This window comes from Fistularia commersonii, chromosome 11, assembly GCF_037954325.1.
Source record: "Fistularia commersonii isolate RoL2024-O1a breed Wild chromosome 11, RoL_Fcom_v1.0, whole genome shotgun sequence".
NCBI lineage: Eukaryota > Metazoa > Chordata > Actinopteri > Syngnathiformes > Fistulariidae > Fistularia > Fistularia commersonii.
Genome location: NC_141294.1, coordinates 11,393,839 through 11,415,606, shown reverse-complemented (window position 1 = coordinate 11,415,606; position 21,768 = coordinate 11,393,839). Strand labels below are relative to the sequence as shown.

General features: G+C 38.8%; 1 protein-coding gene and 1 long non-coding RNA gene across 3 annotated transcripts in view; one reads left to right on the top strand and one right to left on the bottom strand.

Moving 5' to 3' along the window:
• Positions 1-3,151, top strand: part of LOC147229462 (uncharacterized) — a 32,075-nt gene extending 28,924 nt beyond the window's left edge. The window contains exon 3 of one of the 2 annotated variants that reach the window (XR_015106790.1): positions 1,824-3,151. This is a non-coding gene — a long non-coding RNA (uncharacterized LOC147229462). Of the gene's footprint in view, positions 1-1,818 lie in introns of both variants that reach the window. The other variant, XR_015106791.1, reaches the window with a different exon arrangement.
• A 141-nt stretch (positions 3,152-3,292) lies between these two features.
• Positions 3,293-18,408, bottom strand: cndp1 (carnosine dipeptidase 1). The gene is made up of 12 exons (XM_086154920.1): positions 18,239-18,408; positions 17,628-17,737; positions 16,081-16,224; positions 12,055-12,217; positions 11,214-11,302; positions 8,200-8,397; positions 7,976-8,060; positions 6,769-6,929; positions 6,511-6,675; positions 6,260-6,401; positions 5,328-5,475; positions 3,293-3,702 (listed from the first exon to the last, which is right to left on the bottom strand). Coding segments are annotated over exons 1-12 (1,485 nt in total). The 5' UTR covers positions 18,240-18,408; the 3' UTR covers positions 3,293-3,623.
• Between the last annotated feature and the right edge of the window lie 3,360 nt (positions 18,409-21,768).

The following is a 21,768-nucleotide window of genomic DNA, read 5'->3' as shown; positions in this document are numbered from 1 at the left end:
GTATAAATAAATGTATGTAATTTGAATGTAGAGTAACAGCAAAGTTTAGTACAAAAAACGGTCAGTAAAATGCAAAATAGTCCAATTTAAACATTCTAAAGAATTTATAGGCCCTTTATCGTAAAACACACAACTGTCATTTCCGGACCATAGGGTTAGCACCTTGCACAGCAGCTCTTCCACCATCGGTGTGTTAGTGTGTATGTGTGTGTGTGAACGGGTGAAAGCTATCTAGAGTCTGGTACTTTGAAACCAGGTGTTGAAGCGCTGTATAAGTGGATACAGTTTACACACAGCTAATGGGCTTGGATGCAGGCTGAGAGGTTCAGTCAGAAAATGCACAATGGGATGAGCACGACAGCACAGTTTAGATCATTCATTCATTCTTTATCTATGTAGCTCATCCTGCAGTCAGGGTTATGGGATGTTGGAGCCTATACCAGCTGTCAATGGGCAGGAGGCAGGGTTCACCTTGGTCTAGTCACCAGTCAATCACATATAAAGACACCCAACCATTCACTCTCATTTACTCATCATATAGAGACATACCGCCATTCAGACTCTCATTCGCTCACTCCTGGCATTTTAGGATCTCCGATGAACCTGCAGCATGTTTTTGGAAACCCATGCAGACACGGGGAGAAAAAATGTAAACTCAATACAGAAAGGCCCCCAGTCGGAATCAAACCAAGACCTTCTTGCTGTGAAGCAAAAGCGCTAACCATAATAATAAATGGAAATATCAAACTGATTTTGATCAGTGATCTTAAGAGAATCCTTTATCTGCAGAGCACTGCCTGATACTTTAGCATGCTGGTGTTAACCCAAATATGAGTCCACGTCTTGTTTTGCAATTTCAACTGTAAAGCATTTCAATTTTAGAATGTTTGGCAACCTCACTTTATAAAAATGATTCCCTTTTTACTTGAACCGCCATCTGCAAAATAGAAGCTCAGTCTCGGCATGAGCTCTGCAACATGTAAATAAGATTTGTGAGCAACTTTGTCCTTTTGACTGAAATGTGATCACACTGTCACTCCAGCTTTGTTTCAGCATCTTCGCTCCTTGTCAGGAAGCTAACTGAATTTCCCTAGCAACTGGTCCAGTTGACTCTGGATTACAACGTCAATATTATCCTAACAGTTGATTCAGTTGATGTCTCACATACACTGACTGAGTCCAAGTCCTCACGCCTCAATGAAAATAGCTCAGTCATGGCTGCAGTTGCTGGAAATCACTAGGAAAAAAAATATGAAGAAAACAATTAAAAAAATTGTTTCTACTTATGAAAGCTATATATGCCATGGTCAGTTTCTGAAAGCAACATTTAGCTGTATAATAAATGATTATGTATTTAATTTGCATTGGCTATTACCCATTTTGGTGTCCAAAAAGCAAATTAATACAATTATATCTGGCCCTCAAAATCTTTCACCACGAGTTTCAAAGCTATTGTACATAGTTTGTCTGCTCTTTTATATGGCATTCATGTGAAACAGCACTTAAAGGCAATTTTTACCGTAAACCTACTTTGCTGTGACATGATTTAAGCTTCGACCAAAAAAAAAAAACAAAGTTATTCTCAGCCGCATTGCAAGCGCGTCCTCAATACTGAAAGCACTTCATAAATAGCGGAGCAAATAGAGCACCGTCACGTCTGAGGGCTGTCTTTTGTGTCATCGTGTACACAGACAATCTTTAAGAGTACTTGCTAGGATGATTGATGCATTGTGTGTAATTAAATAAAAGTAAAAAAATTGTATAAAATTAAGCAGTTTACTTGAGAAAGATGGGTGTCCTTGTTTCTGTCTCATTCAGCACAGGTGTAACAAGGTGATCGGATTCAGGGGTGTGTGAGCGAAGGAGAGAGCTGCCAGGTGTGAAGAACCCTCGAGTGGGGAAGCAGTGTGTACTGCAGCAGCGCTGCATCCTCCCCATTGTCCAATAACACTGTGCCGGAAGTTTAACGTCTGCAGTCAGTCAGACGCAGAGCCATCAAAGGTAAGTATTTTGGATCAAATGCGTAGACTCAGACTTAAAAGGCACAGAGAGAAGTCATTTTATTGTACTTCTTTAAATTACCGGATGTTGTCTTGCTAGTGCCTTGTTTATGTCACTGCAGTCAACCTCTGGTGTTACCAAACAGCAGCTTCTCCTGCCGCCTTCAGACCTTGCTGTATATTTGTTGACGTGTGTGTGTGTGTGTGTGTGTGTGTGTGTGTGTGTGTGTGTGTGTGAAGTCTCTGTGGGTGTGGGTGTGTGGGTGTGGGTGTGGAGGGTCAGCTGGTGTTGTGAATCAGGCCGGTGGAGTGTAAGACACGGCTTCTTCACAACACCAGGGTTCCTCCTCACCACTTCCTACGTCTGTTGGACACTTGTGCGAGACGCTCAGGCACTGTTAAGAGCAATAGACATGACATCTGAAATTGTTTGTAATCCCGTAGAAATATCTGGTCATATTATGCAGTTGAACATTGTATTTATTATTTTTTCAAATATAAATCTTATTGTGTACATTGTGTCTTTGTAGCATCATTATATACCCTTTCCTTGTATTTCTTGTATTTCATCTTAATTTTTTCAAAAATTCAAAAATTCAAAAATAGGAGGAAAATGCAATTTCCAAAAGTCAGCACTTTTGTCTGATCATCTACAAAATCCAAATATTAAAAGGTGGCCAGTAAATTATCTCTTACAATTTGTTATAAGTTCAGAAATCTCACTGACAGGTTCCATACGTTGAATGCAAAGCATGCAAATCACATTATCGCACTGTTTATGCAACTCCAAAGCACACGTCATCGACATTGTTTGCGAGCTACGCCGAGGCCATCTCTCCCCTTAGCGATCAACGTCAAGCTCTTTCTTCTTGTCAAAGGAAATGCACATAAATTATCTTGGTGTCGGGACATTTTAAAACACCAGCATCTGGTTCTGGAAAATTCATCGAGCACAGAGAAGAGACCGAACCATCGAACAGTCTCCCAACTCACTGACAACCGATGTTGTTTGAAAATGAGGCTGGGCAGGAAAACGAAGGAGTGTTTAATATATGCTGAAATTCCCATCGAGAGAAGTATATATTGGAATCCGAAGAACGAACATCTTATTTCTGAAAAAAGAAAACAGTCGACAACGGATGGATTCTGTTTGAACTGCACAGAAAATAAACATTTCATGACCAAGGTAACTATGTATTTGTGGGTCTTTTGTCTTTTCATTAACGCACATAAAAAAAAAAAAAAATCACATATATCTCCTTGGGAAATAAAACAAAAAGGAACACAGGATGTTTTTCACAGAAGTTTTAATCCGCAAGCTCCCAGTACTGTCTCATATTATGGAACATAAAGAAATGCAAGAATACCAGAGTATGAGTATGAGATGAACAAACCCTCAACAAAAAGTACTACATACACTAACCAGAGAGACAGACAGACACAGATAGATAGATAGATAGATAGATAGATAGATAGATAGATAGATAGATAGATAGATAGATAGATAGATAGATAGATAGATAGATAGATAGATAGATAGATAGATAGATAGATAGATAGATAGATAGATAGATAGATAGATAGATAGATAGATAGATAGATAGAGCGAGCAAGACATAGAGATCACACGCTTGTCTTTTCAATCTGAGCTACTTCATTCAGATAGGCGATGAATAACTTGGTTCCCTCGATGAAGTTGTACCTGGGGTTGGGGGGGAATTGATAAATGAATTAATAAATGAATACAAGTTTTCCCATTTTAAATGAGAGCAATCCTGTGGAAAATGGTACTGATTTATTGTAGTATGAGGATTTGTAATAGATAGATAGATAGATAGATAGATAGATAGATAGATAGATAGATAGATAGATAGATAGATAGATAGATAGATAGATAGATAGATAGATAGATAGATAGATAGATAGATAGATGGATAGATAGATAGATAGATAGATAGATAGATAGATAGATAGATAGATAGATAGATAGATAGATAGATAGATAGATAGATAGATAGATAGATAGATAGATAGATAGATAGATAGATAGATATTAAAGCAAATAAATAGAAAAGTATCTCAACAAATAAATAAAAATATGATGTTGCATTGAGAGATTTTGCATTTCGTCAGAATGCCAAATCAGATTTCGTGGACAGGAAAAAAAGAAAAGGAAAAAGAGATGGCACAATAAGCCTTATCAGCTGCCAGTGAAGAAGGAAAAACGGGTCTACAGTTCATCCACAACCACCGGAAAATCTTGTGGCTAATCCAAGTAATGTACTAAAAGACTTTGTGATACCAGGCAGTCTTTATGCAAATCAGTTCAAATCTTTATTTTTTTTTGGTTCCGGCAGTTGCACAAAATCAGTGGTTCACTGCAACAACGCCTAGAGTTAGTAACAGTAGTCACTGTGCGCAACAGATGACTTAGTTTTGTTAGCAGCGAACATAACTAACTCATCTGTTGCTAGAGAGCTCTGGACTCAGTAAGAAGTTGCTCGTAATAAGATAGATAGATAGATAGATAGGGCACCGCTGCCCTCGGTACTCCTCTGTGGTTTGGAAATAAAAGAAATAAAGATCCTTGGAGTTTGCCTGCAAGCTTTCATCGTGCCGAGTTAGTTTGGGTCGTTCCCATCATCCCCGTGACCGAGGGAGACGCGCATCATGTTGGCTGCGTGATACTGCCACCTGCTGGGGTGCACGGGAGAACCAGGGGCACCATATTGTTCGGAAAATACACCAACACCTCCTATATAATGGGCCTCCTCCTCAAAGTCAAATCAGATATGGATGTTTTGAACGCCATTTACATATTTTACATGCTAAATGGGCATGGATTTCCGAGCCCAATTGCCCTTTGGGGATAAGTGAAGTTCATGGTGTTTCTGATTCTAATAAGTTCCACTTTCTATTTACCAAACCTTTGTTTCTGTATCTGTGTCTGTTTCTGTATTTTCATCTGTATCCTCCTCTTTTCATGCTGACTATCTCCACAGATAAGATGAACCACATTGCCTAATTCCCGCTGGAGATGACTGACTTAAACTATACACACACACACACACACACAACACACACACACACACACACACACATATATATGTATATATATATATATAGAAAATATATATATAGTGAGACAGAGAGAGAGTGCAGGATAAGCGGCAGACAGTGGATGGATGGATGGATAACCAATAAATATATTATCCATCCATATATATATGTATATATATATATACATATGTGTGTGTGTGTGTGTGTGTGTGTGTGTGTGTACATTTTACATATGTTATACATTATAGACAATATGCTCAGACCAACCTGCTTATTTTTTCATTCTGGGAGTGCAACCCGTCATCGAAGCCCCCAATCGGCATCATGATAATGCTTTTTCCAGTCACATCCTCGAAGGTTCTGGCGATAGGGATGGTCCCGCCCTCACGGATCAAATCGGCATCCACGTCAAAAACTGGTGAATGCAGATGCACAGTATGACGCGTGCTACTTAAGGAAAACCACACACACATGTTGTGCATACACATGAATATGATTTTCAAGTCTTTTCCTATGTAACATTGCATCTAAGAGAAGATCAAAATGAAGAAAAAAATGTGTGATGCTAGGTTGCATCCCCATGGGGCTTCAAATAAAATTACTGAAATAAAGGGGGATGCGTGGTGGGATTTCTTCATCTGAGCAGACAAACATAGTTGCAGCAGCCTGTCACAAGAGGGGTTGGAAAATTGGAGAGGATTATTATTTATTATTTCCCCATGGCTGAGGGCACGAACATATACAACCCACCAGCAAGGATACATAATATGTATTCTTGCAACAAGGATACATAATATATGATATTATATTGTTGAATGTCATTTGTCTCAGGGAAGAGGGAGAAAGGTGTGAAATCAATTGCATATCTGCATAGATGTTTGGTTGAACATGTATTGATAATTACTATATTGGATTTGGACTAACATCAATACCCTATGTGACACACACCTATGCAATATGACGGAAAATGCCCTGTACAAAGACATATATGATGTCTTACACTGAGGGTCCTCGACAACTCTGCTCCTCAAGGGGTGTAAAGGAAATGTTTAAACATGGCTTTGCATGGTGAAGTTGCTGGGAAGGTTCTGCGAGATTCACGTATTCTGCTTGTTTCCTGCTTAACTGACCAGAACTGGATGTTTTTAGCTTCTCCAATGAAGGCTATTTATATGTTGGTCACAGTGTGCTTTCCATACCTCTCCTGACAGCTCTCTTCCCTGCATCGTAGAGTTGGTTCTTGGTGTCGGCCAACCAAGGCTTGGCTTCAATCACCATGGTGACTTTCAGCTTGTTTGGACTCTTTCTCTTGGCAAACACCGAATGCAAGTAGTCTGTAACCTGGACAATGTAGAGAAGAAGAAAGTACACTGTCTTCTGGAAGTATTTTATAAATGAGACTGGATATATTTGTCTTATTTCCAGATATAAGTTTTATTCCCTTTTCTACCTGTTTCTTGACTATCGCAGGCTCCATGTTGGGGACTTGTCGAATGGAAAACTTTGCAATGACCTTGGCGGGGATAACAGTTTTGGTGCCAGAGTCGGAGAAAGCACCCTCAATGCCATGGATGGAGACGGTAGGGTAGCGCCAAACATGAGCCAACAGGTCCACCTACAGGGAACATGTGGAATTCCCGCCTGTGACATCGGTTGTTCTGTAACATATGTTATTGTGAACACACTTGCAAGCTCATTATTATGTCACCTTGTTGTTGTACATCAGCTGGTTGACACCAATCTTGCTCTTATAGTGATCAAGGTCAAATTGGATGTCCTGGTACATTTTCCACTCCTCATCAGAGAGAGGAGCCACGGCCTCCCTGATCCCTGGAATCAGGATCTTGCCGCTGGGGCTGATCAGCGTGTCTGGAAGGAAGTCCAATAAATACACATCTCACTGGTGTAACTTTTGAAATGCTTTTAAGTGTGCTTTTCTTTCCAGGGGTGGGGATACTCTCTCTTAGTTTAAGAATAGGCTTAAAATCTTTCTTTGTAAGAAAGCTTATAGTAAGGGCTAGTCCAGCCGTGAGTAATGCTCAATAAGTAATGCTAAATAATGCTGAATAGGTAATGCTAAATAGTAATGCTAAATAGGTTTACTTTGATGCACTTGTCTCTCATTTCACAGGTTTCCAGGAGAGGCGGCTTGATCTACTGCAGTCCTGCCAGTCACCTATCATTGTTATTTGCTTTTATTGTATTGTCAGTTATAACAACGGTGCTGCTAGCGCTACTGATATTATTAATATTAGATCTTTTGTGCATGTCACTCCCAACCCTTATATATTGCTATAACACACTTGCTTTCTATCTTCTTGTCTTTCTCTCTTGTTCTCTCTTTACATCCCGACCAGTCAAGGCAGAAGGCCGCTCACATGGAGCTTGGATCTGTGCCGTTTTTTTGCGCCAGTAAAAGGCAGTGTTCTCCTGTCATCGTTGTCAAATTCTTGCCGGTTGAATGTTGGGTGACTTGCTTTGTGTGGAAAGTGTCATGAGACAACTTTTTGGGTGTTTGGCACTATATAAATAAAATCTGACTTAGCTTTTCTGCTTTGTGCTTTTAGAGATATGGTGTTAAATGCTACATTGGTAAATGTATATGACCTTTTCTTTCATGAAAGAGGGAAAGTGGGTAATATTTCAGATTAATCATGTCTTCTAATACATAAAAAAACAACTGTTGAGAATAAATTATGGAATTTGTAAATTTGTAAATACATGAATATACTGAAAATAGACATTTTTTTCATAGAAATACATGAAATGACCAGCAACCCAGTATTAGGTCAGAAATAAAAGTCAGCTCCATATCATAGTCGTACTAGATGCTAAATCCCTGGTTCTAGAGCAACATAAGATGGAAGAAAACATTTATGTCTGACAGCAGACAAGCAAGATGGGAGTCCACTCACCGAGAATACCAATCAGGTCTGTCATTGGTTCGATCACAGCACCTCCATAAACACCAGAATGTAAGTCCTGCTTTGGCCCTTCAACCTGCAAACATATTTACAAGGGGAAATGACCATGAAGCTGCAAGAAGGAGCATCAGTTTAATTTAATGAATGGATGAAGGTTGTGTTTTTTATTTATTTCATTTATTTGTTTGGTTTAAATATATATAGACGGACGCAACCTCAGCGTAGAAGTAGCAGTTGCCTCGGGTGCCATAGGTGAGGGCAGGGCGACTGCTGAGCCAGCTGCAGTCCGAGATGACGATGTAGTCCACGTCTGTAAAGAAAGTGTCTCGCTGGGCCACAATCATGGCGTCCAGGCCATTGGAGCCGGTCTCTTCCATCCCCTCGATGAGGAATTTCACATTCACGGGCAGTTCCTTCATTAGACAAAAAACAACAAAAAATACATATATATATATATTCTGTATATAGGAGCGGCACGGTTCAATTCCAACAAGCGACAAGGGGACCTCTCTGTTTGGAGTTTGCATGTTCTCCTCGTGTCTGCGTGGGTTTCTTCCCACATTACAAAAACATGCAGCAGGTTAACTGGGAAAAATTGGGAAAATTGCCGTGAGTGAGTGAATGTTGTGTGTCTTTGTATGTGGCCCTGCGATTGACTGGCGACCAGTCCAGGGTGTTCCCCGCCTCTCGCCTGATGACAGCTTGGATAGGCTCCAGCATCCCCTGCGACCCTGAGTGCTGGATAAGCGGCATAAGATGTAATTATAAGAACGATGTGACTCCATTACATCTCATTTGCGGTAACACGGATAATCAAATTTTACCAAGACCCAACAACTTAATGCCAACTTAATGAGGTCACTGAATGTGTACATTTTTTGTTTTGTTTTGTTTTTTTTTCAAGACATAGCAGTAATCGTACTGCAAAGAATATCAGTTGAGCCGTAGCACCTGCCTTGTTTTACTTTACTTCCCGCATTCACTTTTGGGGAGCAAAGTTCAAACTCATCATCATAGACCTGATCATTAAATTTTATTTAAATTGAACAATGAATATCACTGCGTTAATGATTTGGGGAAAATGGTTTCCACTTCCAGCCAGGAATCAGCCTGCCTCTCGATTGGATGCACACCCTCTACTAGCTAAGTCACAGCCGGTAAAAACTAAAACACTGAAAAGTAAAACTCACCTAATCTCAATTAATATTTGAATTTCAAACATTTATCAATGCAATGAATCACCAGTTTTAATTCCATATTAATTATTTAATAATAACATTATTTTGCATTGCTTTTAGGTATATTTCGCCCCCTTTTCTACCACCAACCTGAAGTGGTTTGATACCCTCAATTATAATGATAATAAACCTCAAAAACAAGGTAAGACATACTACAACGATATAAAAAATATGCTATCATTCAAGAAAAATGTGTTGCACTTTTTTTTTAGTAGTTTTGCTCTGACACCTTGAATTGTTGAAGTCATATATTGTGGGTTTTTTGACTGCTTGCAAGATAAAGGTCTTATTGTTTGTTCTCAGTGCTGATATTATAGTTCTTTGATGTTTTTAACATGTAATAATCTACTCTATAAAAAAAAAAATGGAGAAGTAAAATAAAACATTATGATCGCAAGAAGCAAGAAGATCCCTGTTTTCGATTCCCACAGGGGGCCTATGTGTTGGATGGCATAGGTGTCAAACTCTGGCCAAATTTGGCCCGCACTGTAATTAGATTTGGCCCGAAAAGCCATACCAAATTACTATTAGAGCTGGCTGGCCGGTATAGTGCATGTACCACTAATTCTACAAATCCCAGAATTTTCAGCTGGTGTTTTGGCACAAAAATCACAACAGGACCCATAACCCCCGCCTCCGCTGTTGACAGTAGTCATAGTGACCTTATGCTAATATTGGTACCCTACTGCTTAGGCAGGAAACAGGATTTTGCATGTGTGCAATATTAAGTTATATATTGTATAGTGTTATGCTTGTTCCATATTTTGTTTTTAAGCAAAACTTGTTTGGTTACATTGTTATATCTGGAGGAAGATTTTTTTTCATAAATATCAATGTTGGCCTGTGACTGTCCCAGTTTTGAATTTTGGCCCACTGTGTGTTTGAGTTTGACACCCCTGTCCTATGGGTTCCCTGGTTTCCTCCATCAGTCCAAAAACATGTAATAGATTCATTGGAGACTCTAAATTGCCTAGATATGTGAATGAGAGGCTGAACTGTTGTATGTCACTGTATGTGGCCCTGTGATTGACAGGCGATCTATGCGGGGTGAACCCCACCTCTCGCCCAATTACAACCAGGATAGGCTCTAGCACACCTGCGACCCTGAGAGCAGGATAAGTGGTGTGAATGAATGAATTTTTCGTCATCCATGCAAGAGCCTTCCTCAGTTCTATGGACAGATTTTTCTGGCGTATAGCAGAATTGGAGACCCACATGTCTGAATGGCAGAGTGAATAGTTGCATGTCTCTAGACTTTAATTCCTCCTCCTTCAGCCGCAGGGAACCTTCAAATCTTTGTACTTAAGACCTTGAAACACCTTATAGCCTGACACTTTATAGTTTTATTTGTATTTCTTATTCCCCTCCTTTTTTTTTACTGTTTATACAATTTCCTACTATTATTTATTATTGTTACGTTTTACTTGAAACTCTGGCACAACAATTTCCTTCGAGATAAATAAAGTTGTTCTTATTCTTATTCTTATTCTTATTCTTATTCTTATTCTTATTCTTATTCTTATTCTTATTCTTATTCTTATTCTTATTCTTATTCTTATTCTTATTCTTATTCTTATTCTTATTCTTATTCTTATTCTTATTCTTATTCTTATTCTTATTCTTATTCTTATTCTTATTCTTATTCTTATTCTTATTCTATATGTGGCCCTGTGATTGGCCCAGCGTGAACCCTGCCTCTCGCCCAATGACAACTGGATGGATGGAGGAATGAAAACATTACAAAAGATGAAAACTTTCACTATGGCATGTTGACATACATGTCACTGATGCCATTAGGTTTCTATCTTTCTTCATTTCCTCTCTTTTAATTTTAATAAAGACTGAAAGATGTGCTAGTTTGAGGACAACATATTTCATTATATTCCCCTGTGAATGTTGAATTTCTTTCAGTATCTTCATTCATTCACTCATTCATTACCTACAGTATACCGCTTATCCCATGCTCATGGTCATCAAACAGTATCTCTCACCATATTCAGTGACTGAAAAGCCTCCACAGCATGGATCCATGCTAACACTGGAGCTTTGTTGTCCGATGCTCCTCGTCCGTACAGGTTGTCTGCAGGAGGTAAAAAGAAACCACTTTATTTGTTTAACCCAAATAAACAAATACTTCAGGACTTGTTCAGTTTCATTTGAGTAAAGACCAATTTAGTTTTGGTTAGCACAGGATGTCATTCACAGCAGCTTTAGCTTGAGAAAAGCCAGATAAACATTTGATCTCTTCTTTTTAATTTCAAATAAATGACTGCAAAAACAAAATTGTCGTATTACATTTTGTCACTTTAAAAGAAAGGATGACAATGGAGATGTTTTTCTGTTTCCTCAATAAGAGCAGGTTGTGCAAGTTGACTCACATGTCCAAATATCTAAAACAAACAAACATAGCTTAAAATAGCAGCTAGAACTCTTTTGAAAATAAATAAAATGCTTTAAACTATTATTGTAACATTTTAATAAAAACTTGTGCGTGAATCTGCAACTTGTAGGCACCTTTCTGTATCTCTACACTTAAAGAAAGTCAACTTCAAAAATTTAACCTTAACAAATGCAATGCATTGACACAGATCAAGACACAGGCAGCTGACCATCTGATTTCCAGCAGTCAAATACAATAAAATCTGATGTATTTTGCTTTATAAAGAATAATACAGTATATACGGCACACAAGGTTCTTATTTAAAGGATCGTTGTTGTTTATGCTGTTCATTTAAAATTTTTCTTCATATTTCATGGTAAAAGCCCTATCAAAAAAAAAAACAACAACAAGACACTGGTAAACACTGAGTGAAAAACAAACAAAGCTCTTACTATTGATTTCGGTCAGATTGTAAGGATCTGTTGCCCAGCCATCTTCCAGCTTTGCTGGCTGGACGTCCACATGACCGTAGACACACAATGTGTGTTTGTTGGAATCATTCCCAAACTGAGCTGTCACAACTTTGGGCAGCGCTATCGTCTGTCCATTGGGAAGCTGTTGCCACAGAGAGAGAGAGAGAGAGAGAGAGAGAGAACAGAGATTCTTTATCTTTCTCCTTTCTCTGTCATCCTGATAGCGAGTGTTTGTGTTGCAAGATACCAGGATGCAATAACAAAGGAATATCAATGAAGGAGTGCAACAGTGTAGAAGATAAGCGTATTTAAAAAGCTCCACTCACTGTTTTCATTGTTCACTTAGTTTATAAGCACTGCACTGTGTGTAGTTTTGAGTTGTTTTTTTTCCATTACCTTTGTGACAGTTAGTTTAGATCAAATACCTTATATGATCAATGAGTTTGGAAAACAGATGGCGGGCAGTCACTAAGAAGGCAGCTACTCCATGATCTATTCAGCTCCAATTGTTGCTGTCACCATCCTTGAGGAGTCTCTTTGAAATATCAGCTGACCGCTCGGGCAGTGATTAAACACGAAGCCCGGTGTAGCGGGACTTATGGCCGGCACGTAGGACAGGATAAGGAAGTCAATTTGGAGTTCCCTCACCTCTTTGCAATGGTCATCAATGAATGGCTCTAATGGTTTGAAATAGAATTCAGATTTTTTTTTTTTACATTGATGCAGATACTTTACTCAATCCATTAGGCAACTGACAGATCCATTCTTCAGCAACCATTTCACTTTATAGTGCCCTTCAGCAACCAATCGTCTTTGCAAACTTCTTCTTCGCAAGTGCGTCTGTTGTATAATATACACTATTTAGGAATATACACCACGTGGTGTGATGCAAACATCCATCTCTACACTGTCTCACAATAACACGACATGTTATTTACTGTATTTTTTTGTCAAAAAACAAAGTCACAATCATTTGTATAGAAACATCAGTTGAATACAAACTGTAGACCTGTACAACAGGTACAAAAAAAATCTTCAATATACAAGTTGGTACCAAAACCAGATATGGCTACATATCTTAGTCCAATCCAGCAATGGGGACAAACTGGCACCAGTCAATACTGCAACATTCAAACACATAAAAAGTAATTATGTGAATTCAATAATCACAACACTGCTACAGGACAATCGTTGTGTGGATTTTGAGTTGTCATGCTACATTTTCAGCCATTATTCTGATGCACTCACTAACTCAATAAGTATTACTGCGTTTTTAGTCATTCTCTGATTATTACTTAAGCTCTCCATAGACTCTCATTATTACGATTTGGAGATACCGAACTACTAAGTAGCCTTTGTGCTGTGTTAGTATATAGTCATGATAGAGGTTAAACCGTTGTTAAATCTGACTGGAGTATTTCATCAAGGAGGTCACTGGTTAAATTCCAACAGTGCACCTTCCTGTGTGGAGTTTGCATGTTCTCCCCATGTCTTTGTGGGTTTCCTCTGGGTTCCGTAGTTTCCTCCCACAGTCCAAATAAATGCAGAAGTTCATCGGAGACTAAATCGCCCAGATATGTGACTCAGAGGATGAATCAGTGTATGTCTCTTCATGTGGCCCTGTGATCTACCGTTCCTGCATGAACCCCGACTCTCGCCCAATTACAGCTGGGATAGGCTCTAGCACCCCCGCCACCCTGAATGCGAGATAAGTGAATGGTGTGAATGAATGAATAAATGAATGAATCTTTCACCACTTATCAAAAGAGCCTTTTTTCAGTTCTATTTCTTCTCCGAGGGGAGTCTCCAGCATATATCTGCAGGCATTGGTCTAGGTTGAGATGTTTGTATGCTATGTTAGTAAGAACTTTGCTTTATGTTTCATGTTTCATATTTGATGGAACTCATCTGAGTTGGAATCTGGGTTGGTACATGCTAATGTATTAATTGTGTAAAGCTCAGGGGTCGCTTGGGCTGAGGCTAGGGCTGAAGTCACCTGGCTTTGGTTTCTCATTGGGTGGTTTGCTGGGTGCAGATAGATTTTGGTATGCATGCTGATCTATCTCGGGGCAGATCTCAGCACACCATTATATGTAACCGCAAGGTTGCATTTATGACCCATTTCTCTTCTGTTTAGTGACGGTTTTCCCAGTTTTATAAAAAATGGCTTCTTTGTGTCTCCACATAGAAATCCGCATTGTCGCAATCGTATCAGTGGCAAAAATGCGACATTACTGTCTTCAAAAGAGAGGCTGTTGAGGTACAAGTGGATCAAAAAATCCTGACCTGAAGGGGTGGCTCTCCCATGTTGGGCCATCGATTTGCAGGAAAATTGTTTTGTCTCACCAATGTAAATGTCATTATAGTCCCCATTGCACTCCTACACCACCATGTCCATCTTCTCTCTGGGTGTTCTGTCCTTGGGGAGGACCAGTCTTTGCCTTCGGTTGTTGTGGGGCTTGAAACGTACAAGAATTAGGTGTTTGTCGAAAACCCCTCCATGTTTTTCACAAGTACCAGCAATGTAGGTTATGACAACGAGCTTGCATTTTTTTGCTTCTTCCCTGCGTCCCCTTTTTTGCCTCTGTTTTTGCTGTTTTGGAAAATGCTCAATTAGTGTAGCCACAAGATTTTAGGGCTTTCCTAACTTTGAACTTCTCTTTTCCGACCTCAGCAGTTGTCAGAATGTTCTTGGCCAAACAGTAGAGACTTCTAATGACCCATGGTTTGTGTTTATGGGGGTAAAGAGAATCAAACAACTATCGATTTATCGGTTTCCAGTAGACCTTTACACTCAAGCTTCTGTCCTGTTGAGCAGGTATTGACCAGTCCAGAAAAAGGTGATTTGTCACCAGTGATATTCCCAACCACGATGGAGTGTGATTTGAAACCTTCCATCTTTTGTTACTTGAAAGAAATAACAGTACCTCTTGTTTCTTGACATTTAAACTGGCGCGACAAAACAACTTCTTCACAAGCCGATGGCCCAATACAGGAGAGCTACCCCTTCCGGTCACTTACTTTTTAGGGCCTCTCTTTTGACAACCAGTGGACACCTGGTTTGAGAGAGGAGTCAAAAATGCCATCTTTGTCAAACTGGAGTGACCCTCACCAAAAAGAGGAGAGGGGATCTTAGACACAGCCTTTTGCTTACATACTACACATGCACCTTGTAAACCACCAGAAGAGAATTACTACCAAAACCAGACCCCAGCGAATCCCGTCCGATCCCCAGGCCGAGTGATCTGAGCAGTGTCTTTTCTTTAATGATCTACACAGGGACCAAAAGTAATTGAACAATTAACTCAGAAGGCTGCAAAAAAAAAAAAAAATAACAAGGCTGCATAGGGTCTTCCCTCGGTAACCTGTCATTAGTTAAGCAGATAAAAGATCTTGAGTTGATTGACAAGAAGTGGAATATCCTGCAAAGGCCGAGTCAATCACCAGACCTTAACCCAATCGTGCATGCATTTCACTTGCTCAAGACAAAGCTTAGGGCAGAAAGACCCACAAACAAGCAACAACTGAAGACGGCTGCGGTAAAGGCCTGGCAAAGCATCACAGAGGAAACCTGGCGTTTGGTGATGTCCATGGGTTCCGTATTTTGCAATCATTGCCTGCAAAGGATTCTCAACAAAATATTGAAAAGTAACATTTTACTTATGGTTATGTTTATTTGTCTAATTACTTTTGAGCCCCTGAAATGAGGAGCGTTTGTATAAAAATTGATACAATTTCTACATGTTTGAGCATATATTTTGGTTCAACACCTTGAATTAAACCTTAGTGTCTGCATTTCAGTTCAGTTGCAGTAGTTGCATTTAAAATCCAATGTGGTGGCACGCAGAGCCCAAATCATAAAGATTGTGTCACTGTCTGGGCCTAACTCTATGTCCTGAATGTTTGAGAACCTTCTTAGACGTGTTAGTGAACAAATTTTCTTATTGACATTCCAGCCACCCCTGTAGTTTACCACCCAGCGATTGTCCCTCTAGATGTACTGACTTCTTGTTCTCCAACGTCAACCATTTCGACTTGACCTCCCATCAGCCTCAGCTTCTGGGCTGCCAGCTCCATCATCCGGTGCAGCTCTGGTCTCTTCAAGACATTGCTGGAGTCGCTTTCAATGGCAACCCAGTCCCTCAGTGCCTGCCTCAGAAGAATGCATGCACACATGTACATGCACACACACACACACACACACACACACACACACACACAAAAATAGATTGTAAGACATAATAACCTAAAACTTCAGGGGAAATTTTGTTTTTCCAACAAGGACCTATTTGTTCGAATACTTTCAAGAACTAAAAGTATTGGAATTGTTGTTGTGTGCAGCAAGATTGCTGCACCTGCCATTCCAAACAGCAGTTATATAACACCAAAAGGCAATTGAGCCCATTTCCTAAAAGTACTTTTGTCAACAGACAGAGGCCCTGTGTGTGTCTCTGTAGAGACAACTTTGCAGTGTCTCGGCGTGTGTCCAGTTGAATCAAACTGGAGCGGTTTTGGAGGAAGACAATAAGAAAGGACTAAACTGTGTAAGAATTAACATGCAGTAATTAATAGATCAGCTTCAACTTTACAGGCTTACAAAAAAGCTCAAACAACTGTCACCCTGAAGTATTTACATACAATTGAAGCAATGTTGTACTTTTCTGTGATCATATTTTGTATAATGAATGGATTGTGGCAGCTATTTTAATACTTTCATCAAAAATATTATATTAATGAAAGCTGATACCTTCCATTCATACAAACATCTGACATTTTGGAAAATGTCTATCGGGACTGTTGAATTTGACTTATCAAAACTTTTAGCCTGACTAAAACCTATAAAATGTTAGCCTGATCATATTTCAAGGTGTTACAATAAAGTACACACAAGTGTTTTTTGTTTCCCCTAAACTTGTGCTTGATTTGATGTATTTTAGGTTTTTCTATCTGTTGTGTTGTGTCACCATTCTTAAAAGGGCTTGTGCCATCCTGCTAGTAACCGGTTGTAATACAATGAAATTGGAATTTAAAAGGCTTCTCTTTGTTTATTGGGATTCACTATCACACACCTTCTTCTGCCCAGGCAGAACACATCATGCATTGCCCCTCAGGAACAAATAAAGTTTCTCTTTATTGCCTGATGTATATCTCAGTTATTTGCAGAGATACAATTGATTAATTTGGGATACATCTGCCAGGTGGATATTTGTCCAAAGCACCCAAGCATTTGTTTTAATTGCATTTCTTAGAATTTAATGAAATCGTGTTGAATAAGACACCACCTCATGATTTTAAAGTTGCGCAGCTTTGTTTATGTTTAAACTGCAGTAATCTACAAATGCTGCACACAGCATGTTCCCCTTCTTAATTTCCATACCATGAAACAATGTGGCTGGTCAGTGCTGAGTAATCAATATAGACCATGATTTTCTTCGAGTTGAGGCCATGTTCAATTCATCAATCTAAACCACTTACAGTTTGAGATGGTGAATTCAAAAGGGGGTGGGGGGACTAAAGGACATGGCATAATGGTTGTTATAAATATATTATACCTCAACATAGTCTTCTTGGTGGCTGTCGACGTACTCGGCCAGCTGTGTGTACTGGAAAGCACCAATGCCAGAAAGGACCAGCAGGATGGGGGACAGGACCCGGAGAGTCACTGAGAAGAGAGTTTGTTTTTGGTCTCAGGCAATATAATAGTGGGAGACATAGATATGCTGGGGTGTCTTTTATTAATTTTTTCTTTAATTTATTTGCAACACCCACTCGACAGGTCACCTTAAATGATCTGGGCTCTGCGAGGTAAGAGAGCCTACTGCTTAATTTTTATGAAAATTTTATGATTGGTTTTATAGTTTTAATCAATTCAAAAAATCCTTACATGATAACAATAACAATAACTAAAGCTAATAAATGCACTTGTATAATGAAATATTGATATTTACTGGTGAGTATCAGGACCCTGAAACTTATCAAGGTCAGCCAAATCCTACAAAGATCAGCTTAGGTGTCTTCAAGATATTATTGGTGATTTTTAATTAAAACATAACTGATTTGTATTTTGGTGAATTTAGTCTAATCAGCCTCAAACCTCAGCAATTTCCTTAGAACATGTAATTCATCCATGAAAATCAAACGGAGCACGGTAGATCACACTCACTTGTAGATGTTGTTGTGGTAGAACTACGCTCAGCAGCTCGCCTGAAGTTCTGTCCTCCACTGCTGCTGCCGCCACTGCCTGTGTGTGAGCGCCCGCGTTTGCCTCTGTGTGTCTGAGCCTAAGGGTGCAGGAGTTGGTGTATCTGACAGCCACTCAGTCAGGCAGACTTTGAACCAGCGTCATTGATTGGATATTTATACACACACTCTCTCTGGTATCACACTCACTCCCTAACTTGGATCACACGGCAAAACATTTCCTGACACGCCGCCAAGACGGCGGACAAATTAATTTTTTTTTCTTGATGATAAGCTTAAGGCTTACTCTCAATCTATTGATCATGCTCCAAGACTTTACCCCGGGGGTGGTGAGGGGGTCAACGGGAAACAAAAGCGCGGCACGCTAAAATGAACACATTCCTCCGACTGTGTTTTGGAAATTTCTCAGCTAACCCAGGTTACACAGAGGTATAGCTTATATTCTTGTTTCCATATTAATTTCCTCAATTGGCATTGAGGTGAACTTAACCTGAAGCTAGTGATGAGCGTTCCTGGCTGACATGCAAGCATTTTCAGACGGTGACCCCCGTGCTGCCCTGAGAGCATTTAATCCAATCACCTCTTCATGATCATCGGGCAAATTGTCCTTCATAAATCCTTCCTGTCTGTTTCTGTGGCGCAGCGTGACACGGGACAGGAGTGCGGAGACATGAGGCATTTGTCGGTTTAAACTCAGCAAACTAACCTAATTGTGAAATAAAATGGGGGAAAACTGCCGGGAGTAAATTAATGAGAAAACAGGGAAGTACCTGAGTAACTCTGCCAGAAAGAATGAGAAATTATGCAAATTAGCCAGAAACCCCCTCATATCATAAAAATAACCAGTACTGAGATTCTTGTCTGCGAACTGAAATCAAACATTGAATAAAAGTAGATGAATATATGCTCTATATCAGTAGTTCTCAGACTTTTTACATTAAGTAAGGCCTCTTGGCTCTCCAAGTCCCACCATATTAAAATCAAAATACGTAGTAAGCGTAGTAAGCCTAATTATTCAGCTACATATACATATAGTTCAATTGGTCAATATAGTCCTAATAGGTATATTTATTTTTATTGCTGTCAGTCCATTTGAACATTATAAATACACAGTTTGATCATTATCGCTGTTCCTAAATATAAGAAAAACGATATCGTGCTTGAATAATGATTAAAAAAAAAATGTACTGCACCTAAAAGTTAAATAAAAACTGTACTTTGGCCACTGACCTCTGGCTGGCCTCTTACTGTACTGTCCATTTGTTGTATGTATATATTCTATATGGGTCTTAGAGTACGTAAGCTTAACTATACTTATTTTTCACATTTCTTTTTATTTCAATCTGTACAGTGTTTCTTTAAGAAATGTTCTATTTCAATATATAAAGTATGTTCCCTGTGCTCTGCCTTTTTACTGTGTGCAGCTGTACATTCTATTCTATTCTATTCTATTCTATTCTATTCTACTGGAGAAAGGCTCATCTGAATCTTCAAGTAAGAATCTATGCTGCAATTTAAATTCCTGAGTCCGTTTGAAAAAAAAAGGTTTTTGAAAACGTTCTCTCAAAGGCAAGTTAAGGACATGTTAATTGAATCATAAATTTGGCCCTGGATCATACATGTATTCCGGTTTGACAAGAAGATGTGTACTTGAGCAGTTTGTACTTGGTGTTCTCCCTCTGGCAACAGGCAGATTAGATGGTCAATTCAGAAACAGCCGACATACTAAACAAGCTGTATGAACTGGATGAAAAGGAAAGTGCAGCCTGTTTTCTTTTTGTCCCACACAAATTATGATGACCTGAGAGATGTGCAATTCTCCTGAAATAGCTAAAAAAAAACAACAAAAAACAATCCATGTCCTTAAAAAAAGATAAGCTAAAATGGTTTCATGCTTTTAATCTGGTGTCTGGGAAGAAGGCTGGATAGATTGTCTAATTAGTATTATGGTTTCTCAGTAATCCTTTAACACTGACTAAGAAGATCCACACAGTACTTTGTTCATTTAACGGACTACAGATGAAAGATGCCCCAGTTTTCCAATTTATTTTCTGTCACGGTGTCTGAATATAATTACACATTGCAAATCTAGTGCATGCATGCATACATTAAATTATGTTATTTTATAAACCCATATTTTTTTTCTACAGATACACATGACACAACTGCAAATTATTATTCGGTCTTACATAAAATCATCCCAAAATTATGGAAACCATTTTTAATTCTTGATGACAATGCAGGGATTCAAAAAAAAAGGATGACCAAAAAAAAAACAATTCTCTTTAAAAACTCAGTTACTTCAAAAAAAAACAAGTTTTTTGATCTCAGCTGGAGGGGCCATAGTGGCCCCTAGAGGTCAAGGGGTCAAAGAACATCCTGCACTGGCCCACTGAATCTGCTCTTGGTTCCACCAAACTTAGCTTTACATAGACTTTTTTTTTCAATTAGCAGCAGGAATATGGGAACAGTACTCACAGCTTGATTTGCTGTAATTTCTTCATTAAGGATGCTTGCAACTCTTTGCAATCTGATGTTTCTCACACTCTTATGAGTGATGGGTTCACACTAACTTGACCTGACAGTCTAAAAACCGAAAAAAGAAAAAGATGTTTATCTTTTAATTCCCATAGCATAATGGTTGTGTAAATTGATGCACGTGCTATGATCTTCTGGGTTCTGCACTTCCACTTCTAAATGAAAACTATTTGTATATCAGGCAGACAGATATGTGTGTTATTACGAAATGCTACTCTCAAAAACTGTAGACATGCATCCAAAACTTCTATAATGTTTCCATGTTGCCAATAACAGAGCGCTGGTACATTGCAATGATAATATCACCTCTTCTTTATTGTTAACATTACTGGGATCGTCTGACGAATATGAATTACAAATATTTATCCTCATTCCTAGTCACTGTAACATTGAGCAACTAATGTGCAAATATTGAGCAACGCTTCACAAAGGTTACTCAGCACAAGAATTTAAAAAAAATTGCAATATATATATATATATATATATATATATATATATATATATTGCATTTTATATATATATATATATTTGACCACTCCTGCAAATATTCTGCGGTGAAAATGTCCCATTTTCTAAATATTTGATCAAACTTTTTAAAAAGTTTTTTGCAATTAAAAAAGAAAGTTTACAAATAATTTTTTATCAACTACCTTTGCCCGAGCAATATGCCTGGTTAAAAACTTTAGGCTAGGTCAAAAGGATATTGACATACAAAGACAAACAACTATTTACTTACTCACTCATTTGGGGCAATTTTTCCAAATGTTTACCCAATTGTGAGACAAAGCGCTAACCACTACGCCACTGTTACTCCCCTAAAAATACTAGCAAAAACAAAAATAAACTTTGAAGAGTAAAAGTATAAAAAAAAAAAAACAGTTCTAAAAATGAATCCCAAATGTATCTGAGACCAATCACAGGGCCAGCTGTCCTCATGACCCTGTCTAGTCTGTG